Below are 24764 nucleotides of genomic sequence, written 5' to 3' on the forward strand. Positions count from 1 at the left end.
CAGGTATCTCCATAGGATTCTACTGGTAAAAGAAATGTAAAATAAAGTGTGAGATATTATGCTATCCTGTTCCAGGTCCTTGGTATTACATCAGAATTGATTTTCTCATTTTTTATATTCGACTGGAAAATTAGCATATGCATTTCTAATGTGATGTAAATGAAAGGAAATACACACAGGAACTGTTCTAATTCATCTTAACTATGCACACGTCGGTAATGCACACCCTCGCACGAGGCATTTTAATTCATTCATTTGTATAATCACTTGAGCAAACCGAGCGTGTGTGAAGATATTTCACCTTTGTCCGATCGACCGTGATTTTTTTTTTTTTTTTTTTAGCAAAATAGTTTTGTTTTTAGCAGCCAAAGTGAACACTGTGGCTCACCAGTTTTTGGTCGCTGCCTTTGACATATGTCTCCTCGTACTCCTCGTCGTTTCGAGTCCAGCTGTAGGAGATGAGGTAGCTGATGATGGGTGGATCATAGGTGATCTCGGGGCGGGACCATCGCACCACCAGGGCTGTTTTATTTAGTGGCTGAACTTGCATGTTGATGGGAGCACTGCTGCAGGCTGCAGAGGTGCAGAGACAGAGAAAGAGAGAGAGAGAGAGAGAAAGAGTGAGAGAGAGAGAGAGAGAGAGAGAGAGACGGGTGTTCAATAATGGCAGCTTTAATTATGACACGGCTGTCTATTCGCTGCTTTGAATGACAAAGAGATGAACAGAGAACATGCCACAGAAAAGCCGAAGTGAGAGATAGTGATCATATGGACAAAAAAACCATCTTAAATGTGCTTCCTATGGCCTCACTGTGAATAATATAATCCACAAACTCATATATACCTGCCTGCAGGTCATTCATACTGCCTGTGTGTGTGTGTGTGTGTGTGTGTGTGTGTGTGTGTGTGTGTGTGTGTGTGTGTGTGTGTGTGTGTGTGTGTGTGTGTGTGTGCTTATGCCTGTGTGTACCACTGAGATATGTTGTTCTCTCTGGAACACTAATAAACAACAGTAAATGAGAGAGCGAGAGAGACAAAGAGACAAAATTGTGTACGTTTGTGTGAGAGGCATACGGTGATTATTGCTTCATTTCAGAAGATAAAGAGCAAATGATATGAGAGGATCTAAAACGGCAGCAGTTCATTTCTTCTTCGTTTCTCAAAAGGTTTTTCTTTGAGCGGTTTTGAAACCCATCTAAGCTTTCTTAGTGAAGGAGGCACGGTGTAAACGTGTGTTAACGTAAGGCACACATTTCACTTTTTAATAATCTATCGTGTTAACAAAGCATTACAGCTGACATGTACACTGACGTTTCAAATCCACCATCAGCTCTGTACAATATTCTACCTTCCACATATCAGTAAGAAGACTCTTAACTCTTATCTCATGCTCGTGTGTTACATTCGAAACGGCGACTATTTCTTATTGTTTGTTTGTTGATGGTCAATGAGGCTTTGATTGTTGCCTTTAGTTCTGGAACCAATTTGAAATGATGTGTTTATGAGTGGAGCTCTGTGACTAATCTGTTTATTCACTGTTATCATGCACATGAGCTATATTTATCTGACACTGACACCCATGGGAGTTTGATAATTACATTTCTCCAAATCGTTCAAATCCATTGGTCTCGGCTTTCAGTAACTTATTCTAAAACCTATATGCAGGAAAGGCAAAATTATGTTTGGTATCTTTCATTGGGATTAACATGCACATGCCTCCGTCACTGAGTATGACAGGCACAGAGACCACGCCTCCTTTACTAGGACTGACAGTCACAGAGGCCACATGTCCATCACTGAGCCTGACAGGCACAGAGACCACGCCTCCTTTACTAGGACTGACAGTCAGAGAGGCCACATGTCCATCACTGAGCCTGACAGGCACAGAGACCACACCTCCTTTACTAGGACTGACAGTCACAGAGGCCACATGTCCATCACTGAGCCTGACAGGCACAGAGACCACGCCTCCTTTAAAGAGACTGACAGTAACAGAGACCACGCCTTCTTTACTAGGACTGACAGTCACAGAGGCCACATGTCCATCACTGAGACTGACAGTCACAGAGACCACGCCTCCTTTACTAGTATTGACAGTCACAGAGGCCACACGTCCATCACTGAGACTGGCAGGCACAGAGGCCATGCCTCCTTTAAAGAGACTGACAGACATGGAGACATACAGGTTGACTACAGGCACAACAGTCTTGTCTAATTCACTGAGACTGACAACAAACATCACCTATTTTAGTGAGCCTGATTGACAGATGCCACACCTTCTTACTAGGACTGACATGTACAGAGGCCACGCCTTCTTTTCTGAGACTAACAGGCACAGAGGCCACTCCTTCTTCTCTAATAAAACAAAGCCAATGTCTACTTCTGCTTCACCTGCACTGACAGGCACTATAGCACCTTCATTTGGACCGACAGATACAAATGCCTGAATACATTCAATTCCAAATTCCTCACAGCCCGATAACCAACTGATTTTTTCTTGGATATCCATTACAAATAACCATTACATTAATGCTTTCAGATACTACTTCCAGTTTATAGTTTAATTAGACAATCAATCAATGTGCGGTTTCTTGGCTACACCTTTCTTGTATATACACTCATTGGTCACATTACCAGGTAACTCTAACATCTATGGAGGTGTACGGTTACTACCTGTAGCCTACGTGCAGCAATGCACAGTACCACTAACAGTTAGCTTCCTCTAACAGTAAAAGAGACCAGTGGACCCCCTGTGTGCAGACATTTTTGGGTGGTGCATCATTCCTTGACATGGTGCCATGAGTGTATGAGGTGCAGCAGTGGTGCTGGGAATACAGAGAGAAGAAACAGTCTTCGGATCTAAAATATCCAGGCAACAGAATGCTTTGGTCAGAAACTAAAATTGACAAAACTAATAAGGCAGAGGACTAAATACATTGTCAGTTAAAAAATAAACACTGCTGGGTTTGATATATTTTTACTCCTCCACTGTTGTTCTCTCCCACGCTCTTTCCTCAATAAGTGGCCAGTAGATGGCTCTGTTTGACCAGAGTGCCCATCCCCTTCCCTCTCTCTCTCTCTCTCTCTCTCTCTCTCTCTCTCTCTCTCTTTGTGGCGGATTGCGTCATGCCTTCCCCAAACCGTGCCTGCCTACATGCCGCCCCTCCTCTGCCCAGCTCTCTCAGATCAACATGGCCACCTTCTACACACACACATGCACACACAGATCTCTTTCCTCCCTGCTTCAACTGCACCCACCACTCACCTACACACACACACTCTCACCTTCAGCCACATGGGAACCACTGCATGCAAAACGATGCTAATTAAACTAATTCTACTGATACTTGTGATGTTGAAGAGGCTCCTATTACCAGCGTTAATGGAGGAGAGGGCTAATAAATATGCAGGCACAATCGCACACTATAATGCCTATGGTAATGTGTGAGATGACTTTCATTTGTAACATGCCTCAATGATCAGGATCCACCCTCCCACACACACACACACCCACACCCACACACATCTATGACCTAGGAGCATATGCAGCATGCATTAGGACAGGGTTGAACAGGGCACTTCGCTCTCCTGTGTCCAGGCACGATGAAGCCAAAGCTGCATTGCTAACTCTTATATTAGGGACATGTGCTACACCTTGAAATGCTAATGCTAATAGCAGATCATTAATGTTAATACAGAATGGAGACTATCTAAGAGTGAATGTCTCAAAGTAAGTGAGCTAATTATGAGAGCTTCAAGAGCTAGTGAGCTACATTAGAATTAAATTCAGAAAAGATTGACTTTCGCATCGTGTTTAGTGTGTAATACAGGCAGGAAGGAGGAAGTTAGAAATGCTAACACTCAGGACTTTTGCTAATAACAGCAGTCTTCATTGGATTTAGCTGATGTTTATTAAAAAGTTTAAACAGCTGTTTACACGGCTAATATACACAGCTACCTCACCTTCTGAAAAAGACTGCTAAGCTTTCAGAAATCTTAATGAGAGAAATCAACAAAATAAGGATGTCACAGTAGACTGCCTTAGCTAGCGAGCATCATTTATTCCGATCCAAATAAAATGGCTAACACAGACTGAACATACAGTACATCACACTAGCTTGCAGCTTTGTCACTGTTAGCCTCACTAGCATTCTGAGGTAAAATAGTCTGTAAGTAAATCATAAACAAAATTCAATTACAAAATGCGGAAATGTATCTTATAATAATCAGGTAAGTATAATTACCTGAATGCTAGTCATAAGCTAGGTCAAACAAAAGAGCACAGACAAGCAGCAACCCTTCAGAAAAATGAGACTATCATGACACAATGCGCAGTTGATGCATAGCTCTAAATGTGTTTTGTGCGTTCAGGGTTTGACAGAAATAAAGACAGAAATTGTTTTTACATGGTGTAATCACATAAATCTAAATCTCTACCGTAGACTTAGTAATAATGTTATGTCAGAAAAGCCAGGTTTCCTGACACAATAATGTAATTTAATGCTCGCTTGCCAGGGTGGATATTACACTTAAAGAACCTTTTCTTTCCAATATCAAAAGTAAAGACAATTCCGAAACACCAGAGGCTGTGGGAGAAGATGCAATAACACCTCATATATTTATAATATATATTTATTAGCCTAGTTGCTATTTTCATTTTGGTGCTGTGAGGGTTTGGGAGCCAAACAGCTTTTACTCTGGCACTACGTGTTTTTTATTTATTTATTTTTATTTGCATATGTGCTCTAATTTGATTCCAAGACAAAAATGAATGCTTAATGTACACGAGTTTAGCACATTAGGTACTAGCATATGGTTCAATATAGCAATAAGATTTATGTATCATTGAGCTTTAATCTGTTTATGTGAGGTAATGTTGACGAAATTGTGTCAAAAGAAAACATGCCGCACAGCTAGAGTAACAAAAAAAACAACAAAACAAAAACAAAACAAAAAAGCTAGAGCATTGGTACAGTGTGCTATCAGGTTGGCTCATGCTAAGAGCCACACAACACGCGCTGGACTACTGGGAACAGTGAAGGGTTTACTCAGAGCACTTAGACACGAATATGGCTCCTTCTCTAATCCTCAAAACCTGCTGCAAATCGGGAGTGTGCTGTGTGCACACATCCTAGTGCTCTAATGCGCTGTGTTTCGGGAGAACAAGTGTCCTCAGGCTGATTGGTGTGTGAGTGGCGTGAGAGCTGATATTTGTGTTGCTCCAACATCCTGAACCACAGGCTTTAATGGTGATAGATAAAGTCAGCAGGTTGTAGTGGGGAAAGAACTGGGCTAAGCAAGTGGACACACACACACACACACACACACACACACACACACACACACACACACACACACACACACACACACACAGACACACACACACACACACACACACACAAAAATGCAGGTTAACATGGAGGTCCCTCAGATGTCCCTTGTCCTCCCCAGTCCAAAATGGGGGAAGGTGGTGTTGTGAAAACAGAACTCTAGGAGATGTGCAAAAAGGCATTTAATAAAAAAGATCATTCCTGACCTTAAGGCTTTTTGACTGTAGTAGAGAGGCAGAAGATTAATGTGTGTGCATGTGTATTTCTGTGTGTATATTTGTATGTTTGTGTGTGCGTGTATTTGTGTGTGTTCGTGTGTTCTTGTGTTTGTGAATGTGTGTGAATAAATGTGTTTGTGTTTTTGTGTGTGTGTTTTAGTGTGTGTATTTGTGTGTGAGTGTGTTTGTGTGTTTTAGTGTGTGTGTGTTTTTGTTTGTGTTTGTGAATGTGTGCGAGTGTGTGTTTTTATGTGTGTTTTAGTATCTGTGTTTGTTTTTGTGTGTGTGTCTGTATTTGTGTGTGTGTGTATTTGTGTTTGTGTGTGTGTGTGTTTTGGTGACCAGAAAGCATGATGGATTGAAATCGAATGCTAATATGTTGGAAACCTTGAACAGCCACCTTAAGTACAGTTTGGAGTGAAGATGCAGCCAATTAACAGAGGCCTTGAGGGCGTGATGCAAAGAGAAGACACAAAAATGTGAGAAAAGCAGAAGAACATGAAAGGAGAGAAAGTTTTTTTTTTTTAAGTTAAAGTGGTGAGCATTGTACCCAGTGTCTTCTTTTATATCTGGCTTTATTTTCACACTGGAATAAATCCTGCACTACTTTTATTCTGCTTTGAATACAACTATTTGTCAGATTAATAAAATCGAAACTCTGCACTCAGACTGTACAATAATTCCTCTTTTGAATAGTGAATTAAAAAAAAAAACAGACTCTTATGCTATATAGCTGTCAATAGCTGTGATTATGTAACTCAGTAGAAACGCTCTTTGTCTCGACCTACGATAAACGTTTAAAAAGATTTTAGAGATCTTTAGTCCATTTTTAGTTCTTCGGCATTAAACACTTTATTCATTTACATATATTACTTATAATAAGTGTAAAATAACATGTTCAGAGGTAAAAAGTGATGTTTCACCTTCACAGCTCGAGCACGATTCGGCTTTAATAAAATCGTTGCCGGTGTCTCAGTTTTAATAAAACCTTGTCACGCTTGTGAGACTTGAGGCATCAAAAAGTGGCAAATCCTGGAAGAGCGGACACGCGCGGTGCTTTTTTGAGATTTTTTTCATATCCGGCTTGAAGTTGAAATATCACTTCAATAGCAGTAATCAGACGTGTGTATAGTTATCAGACATGGCTTTGGTGCCATGACCACACGCTGTTCTCTCTTTTCTGATCTGATGATATGCTTTGACATATAGCATGAGCGCTCCACCCCAGCCTCCAGGTCTCCCTTGATACGCCTCCATATATCCCTCCTTTACGCTGCCTGCTTCTGAACTACCACCTCTGCGTACCATCGCCTCCGTTCTTCCTGAATCGCATTCGAAATGTTTTTGACATCCTGCCAGGCTGAAGCTTGCACACGATGTCGAGGATAAAATAAGCTCCTTTTCTTTTGCTTTTGTTCCTGAATTATTTCTTAGCACTGAATTTAATTCTGAGGCTGATTAGAGCCTCGAGGTTGCTCCAGGCCATGTTGGTGTGTTTGGTATGATTTTAAAGTGCGTTGTGGAAACGTCTGAGTGAGCGGGGATGAGGAGGCGGGAGAATCGGGCCTTGAGCTGAGTTCAAGCATGCGGAATGACACGAGGTTTTGGCCACGCAAACTCTGATTAGTCTGACGAAAAAACACTCGAAGAGAGAACGAAATATTTCAGAGTTTTCCCATAACCTGCACCTCATCTTTAAGTGTCTTCATCAACAACCGCCCTGCGACTTCTGAGTCAATCATTATTACGATTTTGTCATTACGGAGAGAAAACATCGGCCGTTATAATTACAGAAATGCTAGTACTAATGCGACAAATTAGGCTGAAGTACTTCTTTAACAATGTAGAGAGACATAAATCATAACACATCAAGAAACTGGGAAAAAAAATACAGTGTGTTTGAGGTGATGGACGGAGGAGCCGTGAGGGACTGAGCTATCGTTATCTCGCCGTGAAGCGCCTGCAAGCGGCGCAAACGTGAGCCAACTACAAAGAACTACAAAGATGCTTCTGTAAACCTCATGCACAGATTCAGTGTCTTTCATGTGCTTTATTCCTCTGTATATTCTACTGATATATGCAGTATGTATATGTGTGTGTGTGTGTGTGTGTGTTAAGGGGAGAGAGAGATAGAGAGTGTGTACACAGTGTGATGCACACCAACTCTTTTTCTGTGTTTTATTTCTGTTTACATGTTAAACAGGTGTGTGTTTGCACATACACGTATGTGTACATACATGCTTTATCCTGTATATCCTGTATAGAGAGAGAGAGAGAGAGAGAGAGAGAGAGAGAGAGCGAGAGAGAGAAAGAGCAAGCGAGAGAGAAGTGATTTTTAAACATCTTTAGACTATTTTTAGTTCTTAGGCATTAAACGCCATTCATTTGCATATATTATTTAGAATAGTGCAAAATAACATTTTCTGGTGTATTTTTAAAGTGAAGTTTCACCTTCAAAGCTCTAGAATGATTTGAGAGAGAGAGAGAGAGAGAGAGAGAGAGAGAGAGAGAGAGAGAGAGAGAGAGGTCTTTAGAAGTCTTTTGGAGTCTTATTAGTAGATGTGACTGCAACTCTGTGTGAGAGAGAAAGAAAGAAGGAGCGAGAGTGTGTGTGTGTGTGTGTGTGTGTGTGTGTGTGAGAGAGAGAGAGAGAGAGAGAGAGAGAGAGAGAGAGAGAGAGAGAGAGTGTAGGTAGCATATGGTGTGTTGTTATGCAGTCCATCTTAACCCAGCCAGTCCCCCTCTCTCTCCCTCCCTGCATGACGGCAGTACACTCTCGCAGGAAAGGCACTGGACTGCAGCTTTTCAAGGGCAACGTGTCCGCGTGTGCTCGCACACACACACACACACACACACACACACACACACACACACACACACACACACACACACACACACAATCCCTTGTCATTGAAGAAATGTTTGCTAGTTATACTCAAACACGCTCACACTTTCTCTCTCTCTCTAGATACCTCTATTACGCACACACACACACACACACACACACACACACACACACACACACACACACACACACACACACACACACACACACACGTCATTGAAGAAATGCTTGCTAGTTGTACTCAAACACACACACTCTCTCTACATACCTCTCTCTCTCTCACACACACACACACACACACGCACAAAATCTCTCTCTCTACATATCTCTATCTTGCACACACACACATGCACACACTCTTTCTCTCTCTCGCTCTCTCTCTACATACCTCTATCTCACACACACGCACATTTACATTTATGACACTTGGCAGACGCCCTTATCCAGAGCGACTTTTTTTTATACAACTGAGCAATTGAGGGTTAAGGGCCTTGCTCAGGGGCCCAGGTGTGGCAGCTTTGTAGACCTGGGATTCAACTTACAACATTTACCACTAGGCTACCACATCCCCACACAGTGATATGTCTCAGAGAAGTCCTCAGACCTTTGGAGGACTCCGTGCTGTAGGGATCAGTCAGATATGGCAGCCAGGCGTCCTTGACGGCAGATTTGTACACTTCCCGGTTGTCCAGACTCTGCAGCGGGCGGACGTTATTGCGCAGGTACTCCACTGACTTCACATGGTCCTGCTGCTCGGTGGTAAAGATGGAGTAGAATGCCTCTAACTGTGAGAGAGACAGAGACAAAAAGACAGACATTACAGTGTCAATGCGGTATAAAGAAGTCACCATGGCAACCATATTTACATAAAAATAAATAATCTTATTCTAACCTTAGAAACTTGCTAAACAGCTCTGCTTCAATTTGCTTCAGAAAACCAGAAAGTACATAATGTTCAAACGCAACGCCCACGTCCTGGTTTCAGGCTCATCTGTTGCTTTTTCGCCATCTTTTCGCCATAGTGTATAGTTTAATCCCATCATTGTTAGACAGTGCCCTCTTGTGGGGATTAATCACTCAATCTGCACACCTTCACACCTTTTTTGTGGGACGATCGTGGGGGATCAGTTATTTATTCGTCCATCTGTCTGTCTATCTATTCATGCCTTATTATCGGACCTAATCTGTTTCTGTTCCGATTTAGGATCCATATAATCACTTTTCCTTTCTTTCATTTCTTACACTGTAAGAACCGTGACCTGAGTTCAGGATCGAACCGCAGGTCCTGGAGGTATGAAGCTATGATGATGCTACCCGGCATGTCACCTCAATAATAATAGTGTCTGAAAATGTCATTTCATCCATAAATGATAAAATGAGATTATAATCTGATTGATTCCGGATTGATCACACAAACAAACGTGTTGCCTTAAATGCACGGTAGAAAGCAGATTAGCAGAAGCACGTGTCTGTTTAAAGAGACGCTTTCCCAGATAGCAGATGATTAACACTTTCGCCACATATGTATTTCGGAAAGTTCGCCTGAAAGTTTCACAAATTTTTATTACAAACAAAATAAAAATCATTCTGGATTGACCTCTTTTAGAACTTTTAGGAAGTCTGGGCTGCGTAAAACATCAGCGAGGTGTTATGGTAATTTAATACATCTTTGCTATGAAGAGCAAACCTGGGGATAGATGGTTAATGGCTGTAATGAGAGCTATCGAGCAGTTTATGAGTGCACGCTGTATATTAACATATTAGAGCGAACCAACTGGGATTAAAACAATATAATAAAGTAATCCGTAGATAAATGACTGTAATCTGATTAACACTGAATCTGCAGAAGACTTCACCAGTTCGCCTTGTGTAAACATGTACTGGTTGTGTAATCAATATATTGGTTGTGTAAAACATAAACTGGTTGTGTAATCAATATACTGGTTGTATAATCCATATACTGGTTGTATAATCCATATACTGGTTGTGTAAAGCAGTGTTCCCCAACCCCCGGGGACCCCCGGTACCGGTCAGTGGACCAAATTGTACCGGGCCGCCCAAGGAACATTAAATTATTTCCATTTTATTTACTGTGGTGTATTTCTCTCGGGTTTGTGCGACTTTCCATGGACGAGAGGTTAACTGGGAGCTGAGAGACGTCACATAAAGCCGCACCAATACCGCGCATGCGCAAAATATCGTGATATCGGGCCGGGTTTAGGTGACGTCTGGAGCTGAGCGGCTGCAAGCAGCAGTGGTGTTGTAGCTTTGGTGGAGAGAAGGTGTGTATTGCTCTTCTCGCTGTTCACCGGTACTTTGTCATGTTTAACAGTGCTTGGTGTATGTGTATATTCTGTTTGCTCAAATTTAACCCACAAATTAGCAAAAATGAGCACGAAACAGACGTCGTTAGAAAGTCTGGATTAAAGTCATGGCGGAATACCCTGAGATTGTCACCACAGCACTTACACCCCTATTGCCATTTCCGACATGCTATCTGTGTGAAGCATGTTTTCTCAGTGATGGCAACCAAAACAGAACAACGGAATAAACTGGACATAAGCAACACACTTCGGGTGTCATTGTCTCCTATTACCCCAGATAGAACCGTCTCGTTGTAAAGAAACAAGCTCAGGGTTCTCATTGATTTAGCTTTATAGTGAGTTATAAAGGCATGTTTAAATACAATTAAATTAAAATTATTTATTTTAATTTAATTGTATATAATGGTTGTGTAAAACATATAGGTTGTGTAAAACGAATACTGGTTGTGTAAAACATAAACTGGTGTTTGGTGTGTGTGTGTGTGTGTGTGTGTGTGTGTGTGTGTGTGTGTGTGTGTGAGAGAGAGAGAGAGAGAGAGAGAGAGAGAGAAAGAGAGGAGATATCTAGGAAATAAAACAGGTATATGAGCACAGCAGAAATATGTGTATGTGTGTGTGTGTGTACCGGCACTTGTAAGCATTGCCCTCTAACAGGCCTCCAGAGGCTGAATAGATATATAGATCAGATGAATCTCAGTCTAGGATTTATTCTGCCTAAATCCCCTTCCTCCAATCTTATTTACTCATCTTGCACTCGTTCCTAAACGACTCCTCTTTCATGAAGACCGAGCGAGTCAGAGAGCAGGTATGAAAGGAAAGCATCGGCCAGGTGGAACACCACACCGGCCACAACCGTCAGACAAAAGCACCTCCATCATCAGCAGCTTTGTCAAGCACTTCCTCTCTGTCCATACATCTCTCTCTCTCTCTCTCTCTCTCTCTCTCTCTCTCTCTCTCTCTCTCTCTCTCTCTCTCTCTCTCTCTCTCTCGAAAAAAGAGACTCAGCTTGATGACTTCGAACCTGTGACATGTTTCCTCTGAAATGTTATCAGATTCAGGTTTTTAGTACTGAACAGAAAATTGAACAGTTTTCCAAGTCGCCTGTAAAGTTGTAATGTTGCATCTATATATTTCTGTGAGCGTTAGAATTACGGCCCGTTTCCAGCTTGTCTGCAAAACAGATGTTGGGATATTTTGTAAACCTTATCACAATTTTTTTTTAATAAATTGTGGTTATGAAAATAATTAGCTTGAGCTGTTGTCATGGTAATGAAAGTCTGTTATATCTCCACTTTCTGTTACAAGAACAAAAGTGGTTTGGTGACGAAAGTGGACAAAAGGAATAATGGATGTGTGTGTGTGTGTGTGTGTGTACGTGTGTGTGTGTGTGTATGTGTGTGTGTGTGTGTGTGTGCTGAGCTTCTTTATCCATTGTTTGTGCTCAGTCCCTAAATCTCAATTTAGCATCCTTATCAAGCCGAGCTCACCTCATACGCTCCTGTTTTTCTTTTTAATATCTGAGGATCTTCCAGTGACACAATTATAAATACAGCTTCCTTAATTAATGCTTTGCAGCATCTTAATCCAACCTCAGTAACCAAAAAACCCACCCTTTGGCACTTTTTAGGTTTTTAGTTTAATTAAAAACGAGCCACACATCTCCACGATATCAGAAGTGTTTCGTGTTAATATCTTTTCGAGAACTTTGATCCCCACCAAGATATAAATCCAAGCTCCAGCTCCTCTAGCCTTGTGTTTGTATGCAGCGATGAGAGATAATCTCCTAATCACAATCTGTGAGTCTGAAATATGGCTTAAGCCTCTGAGGTAAACAGCTTAGTGGAACAATAATCCTGAAGTGAGAAAAGTGAAGCGAGAAAAGTCTAAGAATCCTTGATGAGAAGCCACACCATACGCACAGATGTGAGTAGATGTCACAATATTCTTATATATGAGTGTGTGTGTATGTGTACCAGACTGAGCTGTGTGTCAGACCTGTGCGAGAAAGAATGCATCGATCTGCGCTAAAAGTACCTCTGAGCTACGCCTGTCGCTCGCTGTGACCTACTTCCCTGACTCATCAGCAACAAAGGAGAGAGACAGAGAGACAGAGAGGAAGGCAAAAAAAAACAGCAAAAAAAAAAAAAGAGAGAGGCAGCACAGCCGTCGTCATCTTTCATAGCTGCTTTTATCTGTTTCTTTCAAACCAAATCACAGGAGGAAAACGAGAGGACAAAAACGCTCCTAGTGTCAATCGCTTAAAATGACCTCCTAATGGCCACTAACTGGAGGAAAAAGGATGGAAAAATCTCGCCTTGTTATAAAAGGCTGTGGGCCAGCCCAAGTCAAAGACTCTTTTTGCATCTCATTTCTCTCTCTCTCTCTCTCTCTCTCTCTCTCTCTCTCTCTCTCTCTCTCTTTTTCTTTCTCTGGGTCTTGTACAACATGAAATAAATGGGAAACTAAATAAAAACTCTGCCTCTCGCAAAAGAATCACTGAAAGAGATTTTGGCTGTGAATAATAATTCTTGTGAACGTAAAACGATCCGTTAGCTTCGGTGATATTTCAGTAACTTCCCATAAATCCCTTCTGCAATGTGTTTTTAATTGAAAGGCATGAAATAAATCCATATTCTTTTTTTTTTTAAACCTATGGTGCCATTAATTATTATGGATCTTGTTGTTTACATGCTCAATATAAGATTTTAGGATTTCATCCTCTCAAGTAAAAAACAACAAAAAGTTTGGGATGCAGAAATCGGAGGATATAATTACATGATGTGTTCCTACATATAACAGAATAAAAAGCTTTATTGAGCATGTCAGCTTGACAGTGAAAGAACAAAGGTCTCTTGGTGGTTCTGGTGTGAGCTAATAGCACACTGCAGTGTAGGTGTGAAACGTCTCAGAGATACCAACAGACATGAAATAACTCGGGGTAGTCTGTGAAAACATCTAAATTTCTAAAATATGTTATGTGTATTTTGTTCTCTAGCTTGTCATGCATGTTAGTCTGGTATAGTTAGCATGTTAGCTTAAGCTTAGATTAATGCACACACTTCGGATGTCTTCTGCTGTGTTTCGCCACATCTCGTACCTCGGATTAGGGAAAAAAAAACAGCTCCTCAACTTGGAATTCTTACTGGGAAAGCCAGAAAACAGCGCTTACGGATTTCCGATTTCCCCCTTAATACTGTACGTCCGAGTTAAGTCAAAAGCAGCGTTAGTAGGATGAGCTCAAGGATAAACCAATGCCATTCATTCACGAGCTTCCAGTCTAAGTAGAAAACAAATAAATGTTTAGCAAGAAACTAAATAAATTAAATGTCTCAAAGTAAGAAATATTGGGACATCAGTTTTGCCTGAAGTTGATGCTTGATGTATCCGAGTCAGTGTGTGAAATTTTCCTTCGATTCTGACTCAACCCCCTGACACACGGCACTGAATGTGAATGACTATTACAGGATTGTCTCACAGCCTCCCAGCTGCTCAGGAATATCCAATTACAGGGGTGTCTTTTGTCCTGTGACTCAGTAATCTTTTTTTTTGTTTCATTTTTTACAACAACAACAACAACAACAACAACAACAACAACCACCACCACCATAGATTCTGTAGCTAATTAAAATTTTCAAGTAAATGCAATAGGAAAGTGTAAATGTAGTCCTTGCCTAAACTGTTATTTATTTATGCTCGTTTCCACAGTTACAGTTTTATATACGATTGAATTTTAGAACAGATCTGTGTTTTCCGTGCCGTTTATTTTTATTACATTTACTCTTTTGGTCTTCTCAGTTTCATCCTTTCTGTCCCCCCCTTGCTGACACTAGCTGTCCGGCTGATAGACTGATTCTATCTTTTCTCCTTGCCAAATATGAGTGTGTGATTCTGGACCACCCCGGTAGCTTCGTCCTCCTCTATCTCATCATCCTCTTCCTCCTCCTTCTTGTGTCTCTGTCTTACTCGGTGTGCTCACACAAATCAGCTGAATTCGTCATCCACACTTGGCCTGCTTTCGTCGCGCTCCCTAAGCAAACTCATTTCAGCTCATTAGAGTTTAAGCCAAACACTCTCTGTGTTGAAGAGGAGGGTGCAGAGGAGGAGAGGGTGGGTGGAGGGTGGTTGGAGGCCCCGGGTCTTCTAGTTAACGCTCCATCACACAGCTTCCTACGGCTGTTTGTTTCCATTATTACAGAGCGGTGTACAGCTCACTATGTGAGCCGCCTGCATCAATTAACAAGTGCAGGAGTATGGGATTATCTACCAACTTGCATTTTTATGTACGTCCTTGATGTGGATGCGAGGAGCACACTAGAGAGAATTGAACGAGCAGGAGATAAAGAGAGAAAGAACAGCAGATGAAAGAGAATGAAATGAGTTTGAGAATGAGTTTGAGATTGTGTTTGTGATCACAGATAATTAGAAAGATCCACAGCGTGGTCTGCCTCTTATTCTTAAGTGCTATTCATTTCGTAAGGCATTTACTAGCCTGCAGAATTTTGTTGCAAACTCAGCGAACACACCTAATGTAGCAAGATAAGTAAGGTTTGGAAACTATACCCATCAGGACAGCAACTTTATTCTGTGAACATCTCAGTTTCTTAATGACAGCTTCGATGACTTACAGCTTAGACATCTTGTCTACTACTAGATGTCTCGTTTAAAAATCTAACAACTGAGAAGCCAGCCAGTCACTAAAGACAAAATTAAATATTTTTTAAATTTTATATTTATATAAATTTCATTTATACACACACACACACACACACACACACATATATACACACCTTTCATATTAAATTCCTGACATCTATTTTAAATCTCTGAAAATTTGGTTTTAATTTACAGACCCAAGCTTTGAGCGAGCCAGCCAGGAGTGGCAAAATACACAAAACAAATCAAAATCAACAAAAAAATATTTTTTGTGTGACACACAGACACAGACTTACCTGTCTGTAGGACAGGAAGACGGGCCGGCTGAAGACAATCCACTCCACTACTTTACTGCAGGGAGGAGTAGTGAGAGAGCCAATGTACCGGTAATAACTGCCAATAGAAGATGGCAACAGGTCCCTCAGCACAAAAGGCTCGAGAAATGTCTCTTTTTCTGAGAAGAAGAAAGAATATATTGTTAGAATATGGTAATAATAATAATAATAATAATAATGTTTAAGGAGAGCATATGGGTAAACTTTACACTGGATATATATTGGAATAGTGGGGGAAAAATGCAATAAGAGCAGGAGTTGGTGAAAACATTCCGGATTCATTACCAAAGTTTTTAGAGGCACAGGATGTTTCAGAACAGGAGGAACAACTTAAACTGCAGTAAGAACCTGTGATAATGTATGAATATTGTAATACCGTGTCGTACCGAGCTAAACCTCAGTTTTTCATTTTTCTGCCTTAATAAACCACTTTACACTCATGCTGGGATTTGATAAGCCGATGATGCATTAACCTTTCTTATCTAACCTAAGCACTAGGCTCAGTGACACTTTTTTGTTGCAACATTTATTTATTATAAAACTTTTATGGATGCTTTGACTTCCTTGTGAACCAAAGGACTGGAAACTCGCATGCATTATACAGAGTTCTGACATTTTCAGTAGAGAGATATGAACTTGAGCAGTCATGTGGTCCTATAGCTGGTGTCTGGAACTCTTTGACACTGGATTATATAAGATAAGATCTTTTTTTTTTTTTTTTTTTTTTAAAGAAGACTGACTGACCTATTTTATGCCAGTCAGCAGAATATTGGCTCAGTTGCTAATATTAAACAAGCAATTCGAATTGCTTGTTTAATATTAGAAGAATAATCTGACAATTTGAAGAATAATCCCCTTGCTGATAACTACTGAGCTGAGATTGGAAAACATTAGCTTTAGTGTGAAACAAAAGTATGAATTTTTTTTATACTTTTAAATCGAATGCAGAGACTTGGGGTGGAATTTGTATCCTACAAAAATGCAAAATTTAAAAAGTTGCCCTTCCTGAGGTTGTCATTTGTGAGGCTTTTTAAAAACTTGCCTAACATGCTGTGTTAAGATTTAGAGGTGCAGGTTGGTAAATTTAAATAATTTATTCCGTATCTCCAAACAAAACAGATAAAGCAAAAATCTTTACATATCTATATATAGAGAGAATGGTAGCTGGATGTTTGACTATCGATGCTGCAGGAGCTTCTCGCCTTTTTTTTTTTTTCCCGTGGCTGTTGACCTTCCCTGAAATGACACATGATCAATAGCAAAAAGCTGACCGTTTCTACAGAGGATGCAGCCTGTGACTTTCTCATCACCACGAGCGTTTGAATCCGTGAGCGCATGTGTTCAGCCTGGTTTCATGAAACGAAGATCTTTCAAATGAGCAGATCTTTAGGGTTTGTTATTTAGGGGTTGATGTTTTCAATTTTCTTTGCCGGCTATGGAGATTAGAACAGGGCAGAGGAAATTTGAGCCATAGTGATGTAAGCACAGCTTGTCAAATCACTAACCCTGAGTTCAAATGAAAAAAAAAAAAAACCAAACCAAAGGCTACAATAGAGAATCATGTTCAAAAGGGTTTAGCAGCAGATAAAAGCTACTGCATATGTCATGTCCTATTTAATCACAGCAGTCAGGATTATAAAGCCAAAGCCGCAGAGTGAAGAACTGGACAAGAGTAACAGTCTAATAGAAAAAAATGTTAGCTCTAAAAAACTGCTGTCGTTTGCGTCCCTGACCTTTGAAAGAATATTTCCTATGGGAGTGGCCTCTTTCAGGATGACCCCGCCCCCACCCACAGGGTATAAGACCTCAGTAAATCGTTTGATGGCCTTCACACTCAATGGATATCGAAAAAATTGAACACTAGACACTTGTGGGAGATTCTGGGGTGATGTTCCAGCTTGTAACCATGATCATCATCATCATCATCATCATCATGGGGCAGTGGTGGCTCAACTGGTTAAGGCTCTGGGTTGTTGATCGGCGGATCGGGTTTCAAGGCCCAGCACAGCCAAGCTGCCACTGCTGGGCCCTTGAGCAAGGCCCTCAACCCTCCCTGCTCCAGGGGCGCTGTGTGGGGTATGAGAAGAAAAGAATTCCACTTTGCTGTAATGTATATGTGGTGATAATAACGGCTTCTATGCCCCCGTTCTATCATCATCATCATCAAATCATTAACCGCAGGAATATCTTTTGGAAGTTGAACCATTGAGTGAAGTTCCTGAGACATATTAAACTATCTCTAAGGAGCATTAAAGATGTTTTGGCAGCTCATGGTTTCCCAGCACCTTACTAACACAGTTTATGTTGTTCTTCCCTTGTTTTTATAGCCAGAGCATTTATTTCACATCAAATGGAGTTATGATTGATTTGCATATATCCTAGAATCCTTATATATTTAATAAATATTACACAGGTTAAACATATAAGCTATCTTCAAAGGGTTAAAGGTCAGCCAGATTTAATTTACCATCTAACAGACTCCCGGCTTGGACGCTTGTTATTGACGGTGCTCTAATTTCTCACTGAATCGGACAGCAGGAGGTGGCGACGAGGTGTGGAGGAAATCATTAAGATGTATGGGGTGCTCGGAGTGTGTTTAAGTGGCTATGCTAATGTGTTTTTGCTGTGTGAATATTAGAGTTAGGGTTGAATGAATGGCAATCCACATGAGATTACACAGGAGGTGAGCAACTGGAGTGAAGAAGACTAAGAGAGGGAGAAAGAGAGGCTGTGGCTCAGTGGCATGGTAATGGATGAGACTGGAGACACACATATACAGACACACACATGCACACACTCAGAGCCACGGGGCAAAAATTCCCTAACCGCGGAACTGTAACCAAAGTAGCAAGCCAACGAATCTCTCTTTAAAACATATACATATCCAGGCAGACTATACAGCATGAGCATCACAGCTGCAGCTCCAAAGACTCACATGAAAACATATGATTTTTCTGATCAGTTTGTCAGTGTTCTCTTGATTGCATGTCATATTGCATAAGTAACCGTGGAGAAAAAAAGGATTCCTCTACAGCGTAGGAGTGAATATTAACATACAGCAAGGTCAGTTTGCTTCTTTAACGCTTATGAAGCAAAGCAACAAAACATGCCTGGGAATAACTGCTGAATTTCATATGTAACATGGTGTTTGTTGACAATTCTAATGAGTTAATGAATCATTTCAGGGTGTCATGGTGATGAATCATTTGTTTAGAGAGAGATGTTCTGGCAAGATCCGCTATTCATATTCGTCAAGGCGTTTTACATGCCGCAGCAATCCGTAGCCAGGAGTCCAAGAGAGCAAAATTGGCCTTGCTTACTGAGTGGGACGGATGCCACACGCTCTCTCCCCTGTCAATCGGAGCAATGCTATCTAACCGTAGGCGTGGGTAAGTTCATGTATGTGGAAGAGGGCAAATATCGTTTTCCTCTGAGTGTGTTACGCTGCTAAAAATTTATAAACAGTATCCAGAAACGTTGAACTTCCTCCAGCCAAATGTATGCAGTATATTTGTATAATTACAAATACAATGGTCTGGAAATTTATTCTGAAATATATACCAATTCATCTGTTATTAATTCTGAGCGTTACATAATGAATCAAACGACATTACGTTTCATTAGAATTGAGTATGGAAGGATTGTACGAGCGGCACTACAGTACGATCTGAGCCTGGAGTCATAGTGAAGCTTACATGGTGAGAGAACAAAGCATTCGTGCAGGCATTAAAGTTTAAACCGAGACACGGCCCAGGAGTATATTCACGCTTCTACACTCAGGTTCAAATGCACCGAATGACAAATTCAGTCCACGGAGTGCGTCTGCCGGCGAGGGACTTCTCTTACGGACAGTGTTCTCCTGTCCTAAAGAGTGCTTAAATATTAAGCAAGACTACAGTGAGAAATGAACGCATGAGCAGAGAAGCAAACAACTGGGCTGTGCAGGGCTTTCCATCTGCACTGCGCGTGTATGTGTGTGTGTGTGTGTGTGTGTGTGTGTGTGCATACTGAGTACACAGTCAGAGTCTATAAAGATGTTAGTATTTAAATGTACCTGAATATTAATCCGATCATAATGAATGTCAGCACTAGAGCTGCATTCTGAATTTGCTTTCGAGCCATGAAAGGTACAAATTGTGTCGCTTTTGATCAGAAAACTGATCTGTGTATATTTTTCTTGATGGTAATATTTCTGCTAAGTTAGCAGGGCTCTATCTTCAGCTTCACGTCATAGCGGACTCATATTCGGGGGAATTCCAAACCGCTGTGTTCACCATATATGATCACTACTGTACATGGGGTGGAAAATAATGGAAAATACAACACGCCTAAAAAACAATTTCTAAAATCTATCCACATTATTATTATTATTATTTTTTATTAAAGTAATATCACTTACAAGCATGCAACGGCTTTGGTTTTATCCTGCCGTCTTTTCATTCTGTCATCATACACAGACATTACGGAGTGATAGACATATACAGTATTAGGTGATTTATATAAACTACTTCATGCTGACTGGTTCTGCGAGTGTGTGGAGTGACAGGGCTGAAAGTGTGTGTGAATGTGTGTCATAGTGCAAAAATTGCTGTGTCTGTGTCTGCGCAGACCCCCTGCTGAGATCTGTCTAGAACACAGGCAGACACACACACCCACATCATACCCCCTACTGGAGCCTGCTGAGACCAAACACACACACACACACACACACACACACACACACACACACACACACACACACACACACACACACACACACACACACACACACACACAAACACACGCTATACCTACATCCACTCACCCAAGACAGCATGCTATATGAATTTGCACCTCTAAAAGCCCGAAAGTCTTCATCAGTCTTCATCACCGTCATCCTGTTTCCTACACACGTCAGAACCAACGGAGAAATTACATCCGACTACGCAAACAACAGGCCAGATAATAGCCTCGTCACACATCTGCGCCATAACCTGCACCTTAACCCGCATTATGATCATCCATTACATCCATCCTCACTGCCAACAAGCTGATTACTAACATCAACATCATCTACGGCCGGAGAAAACAAATTCATCCCGCCGTCGTCTTAACAACCACTTCTGGTAGCATCCCAGCAATCATCATCAGCATCGGCATCAGCGTTCGTCATTGTCCTGTACTCATAACGCGGCTTCACCAATGGCTGACAGTAGCAGCTGTTTCTACTACACGCTGCAGCTAATCTCCTGTTAGCAGCTTTGACACAACTTCACTGCGACTTTGCCTTGCTCTCTCCATCACACACACACACACACACTCTCTCTCTCTCTCTCTCTCTCTCACTTGGCATGGCTCTCTGACTTGCAGGCCAGGATGTTATTGAGTGCATTCATGCTTTTAACTGCCTGAGAAAGGGACAGCTTTTTTGGAGGTCACTCATCAACAACATCCATATGTTCATTTCAGTCTTGCTCTGCCAGTCTACTTCTGCAAAATTCTAAGCAGGATGTTGAAAAAGACTTTTGACCTTTTGGTAGTCTCTCTCTCTCTCTCTCTCTCTCTCTCTCTCTCTCTCTCTCTCTCGCACGCACGCACGCACGCACGCACGCACGCACGCACGCACGCACGCACGCACACACACACAGCCGCTCCATAATCGCATGACAGAAAGCAAATGGACGAAACACTGATGAAGTGAGGTGGGCGGAGCCATTATATAAAGCAATGTGAAGACAACCAATCAGAGAGAGAGTGAGACACAGTTTTTGATCACATTGATCATCTTCGGGTTTCGGCTATACAGTGAAACGTCTATACACTATATAACTTCTCCTTATAACTGCATTTGTATTTAGCATTTAAATGATCTACACAGGCTGCATGGCCTTAGTCACACAGCAGATTTTTATGTGTGTATGTGTGTGTGTGTGTGTGGTGTTCGTGTGTGTGCCAGACTTTATTCATCCGTGAACACACGCTCACACTGATCAACATCCTGCACAACAAATCTTTACTTTCTCAACCAAACCTCATGACTCATCGTCATCATCGTCCTGTTAGTCATCCGTTTCAGAGCAGCAGCAGCAGCAGCAGCATCAGCAGCATCACAGGGCTAATGCTGTCTGAGTCAGTGGACTTGGTACATAAACAAAAAAGCATGAGTAACTTTGGAGTGTTTCTGGCCTGGAAAACATCATGCACCATGCAGTTGTAGCAGTGTGTTTATTGTGCTTGACCTGTTGGTCACATGCTATTTCTGTCTAAAACAAAGGCAGCACCTGTGAGTTACACCATTTAGCAGATTCCCTACACTAGCACACACAATCCGACTCATCATTTATTTATCAAGGCTGTGTGGTAGGTTAAGGCAAACACTAAAGTCAGGTCCTCCAACGTGAATCTAAGAAACCTTGATATCCTGACCTCTCATGATATACAGACTTTATGCACAACCATGCTACAGAGGACTGTTCATTAAAGCTCCTGACCTTTGTAGAACCTTCAGCATATATGTTGCTAGCCTAACCTTTGTAGAACCTTCAGCAAATATGTTGCTAGCCTAACCTTTGTAGAACCTTCAGCATATATGTTGCTAGCCTAACCTTTGTAGAACCTTCAGCATATATGTTGCTAGCCTAACCTTTGTAGAACCTTCTGCATATGTTGCTAGCCTAACATTTGTATTACCTTCTGCATATGTTGCTAGCCTAACATTTGTAGAACCTTCTGCATATGTTGCTAGCCTAACCTTTGTATTACCTTCTGCATATGTTGCTAGCCTAACCTTTGTAGAACCTTCTGCATATGTTGCTAGCCTAACATTTGTAGAACCTTCTGCATATGTTGCTAGCCTAACATTTGTAGAACCTTCTGCATATGTTGCTAGCCTAACATTTGTAGAACCTTCAGCATATATTGCTAGCCTAACCTTTGTATTACCTTCTGCATATGTTGCTAGCCTAACCTTTGTATTACCTTCTGCATATGTTGCTAGCCTAACCTTTGTAGAACCTTCAGCATATGCTGCTAGCCTAACCTTTGTAGAACATTCAGCATATGTTGCTAGCCTAACCTTTGTAGAACCTTCAGCATGTGTTGCTAGCCTAACCTTTGTAGAACCTTCAGCATGTGTTGCTAGCCTAACCTTTGTATTACCTTCTGCATATGTTGCTAGCCTAACCTTTGTAGAACCTTCAGCATATGCTGCTAGCCTAACCTTTGTAGAACCTTCAGCATATGTTGCTAGCCTAACCTTTGTAGAACCTTCTGCATATGTTGCTAGCCTAACCTTTGTAGAACCTTCTGCATATGTTGCTAGCCTAACATTTGTATTACCTTCAGCATATGTTGCCAGCCTAACCTTTGTATTACCTTCTGCATATGTTGCTAGCCTAACCTTTGTATTACCTTCTGCATATGTTGCTAGCCTAACCTTTGTAGAACCTTCTGCATATGTTGCTAGCCTAACATTTGTATTACCTTCTGCATATGTTGCTAGCCTAACCTTTGTAGAACCTTCTGCATATGTTGCTAGCTTAACATTTGTAGAACCTTCTGCATATGTTGCTAGCCTAACATTTGTAGAACCTTCTGCATATGTTGCTAGCCTAACATTTGTAGAACCTTCAGCATATATTGCTAGCCTAACCTTTGTATTACCTTCTGCATATGTTGCTAGCCTAACCTTTGTATTACCTTCTGCATGTTGCTAGCCTAACCTTTGTAGAACCTTCAGCATATGCTGCTAGCCTAACCTTTGTAGAACATTCAGCATATGTTGCTAGCCTAACCTTTGTAGAACCTTCAGCATGTGTTGCTAGCCTAACCTTTGTAGAACCTTCAGCATGTGTTGCTAGCCTAACCTTTGTATTACCTTCTGCATATGTTGCTAGCCTAACCTTTGTAGAACCTTCAGCATATGCTGCTAGCCTAACCTTTGTAGAACCTTCAGCATGTGTTGCTAGCCTAACCTTTGTAGAACCTTCTGCATATGTTGCTAGCCTAACATTTGTATTACCTTCAGCATATGTTGCTAGCCTAACATTTGTAGAACCTTCAGCATATGTTGCCAGCCTAACCTTTGTATTACCTTCTGCATATGTTGCTAGCCTAACCTTTGTAGAACCTTCAGCATGTGTTGCTAGCCTAACCTTTGTAGAACCTTCAGCATGTTGCTAGCCTAACATTTGTATTACCTTCAGCATATGTTGCTAGCCTAACATTTGTATAACCTTCAGCATATGTTGCTAGCCTAACCTTTGAACAACCTTCAGCATATGTTGCTAGCCTAACATTTGTATTACCTTCTGCATATGTTGCTAGCCTAACATTTGTATAACCTTCTGCATACATTGCTAAAATAAAACCTACATCGAAACTTCCACAAACATCACTAGTCTAGCCAACGTAAAACCGTTCACAAACATCTCTAGTTAAACGTTTGTCGAAGCTTCCGCATACACTGCTAGGCTAAGATTTGGGATATATTGCTTAGTATTTTAATACTGTTTTTTGTCAACTAAATACCTCTTCAAAACCTACAAGTAAATAAAAAACATTAATAAAAATTAGCTGTAGTGTTTTGTCCTCAGATGACAAATAAAAGATATTATTCCAGCCTAGCTAGATTTATTTCTACAATATGTCTGACAGAGTGGCAGCGAAGGTACAAGTTAACGATGGACGTATGAGCCGAGGAAGTGGTGCTTTACACAGTCAGTGGTTGTAACTGTAGGCCTATCAGTTACAATTATAGATATACTGTAGATAAAATCCCACTTGATGTCTTTTTAAAAAGGTGTTAATGGACAAAACCAGAGAATACATTGCCAGTGTGGTGTGTGCATGTAGAAGCTCTTGCACATTATGTGCATGGGGAGATTTCTTCAACTTTAGAGCTATAAAGGAGAACATTAAAGAGACGGGGAAAGTGACAGAGCTCCTGAGCCATATGGTGCTGTCCACTGCTCTGCTAATTTACTCACCGTGATGCACGACTCCTCTCAGTCCGTGGATTATAGGGTCTACTGCAGGATTGTCCTTCTGTCCAACCTGAGCGAGAGAGAGAGAGAGAGAGA

The 24764-nt window shown here is 41.2% G+C and overlaps 1 protein-coding gene across 4 annotated transcripts in view; it reads right to left on the minus strand.

The window, feature by feature from the left end:
- The window catches only part of ptprga (protein tyrosine phosphatase receptor type Ga), a 259894-nt gene that overhangs the window by 36886 nt on the left and 198244 nt on the right, over positions 1-24764 (minus strand). For all 4 annotated transcript variants that reach the window (XM_027176416.2, XM_027176415.2, XM_027176417.2 and 1 more), the window contains 4 exons: positions 24672-24738; positions 15667-15824; positions 8998-9178; positions 389-573 (listed from right to left, as the gene is read on the minus strand). In XM_027176416.2, the coding sequence (XP_027032217.2) occupies positions 389-573; positions 8998-9178; positions 15667-15824; positions 24672-24738 (591 nt within the window). The remainder of the gene's footprint in view (positions 1-388; positions 574-8997; positions 9179-15666; positions 15825-24671; positions 24739-24764) is intronic.

This window comes from Tachysurus fulvidraco, chromosome 2 (assembly GCF_022655615.1).
Source record: "Tachysurus fulvidraco isolate hzauxx_2018 chromosome 2, HZAU_PFXX_2.0, whole genome shotgun sequence".
In the NCBI taxonomy this organism is placed as follows: domain Eukaryota; kingdom Metazoa; phylum Chordata; class Actinopteri; order Siluriformes; family Bagridae; genus Tachysurus; species Tachysurus fulvidraco.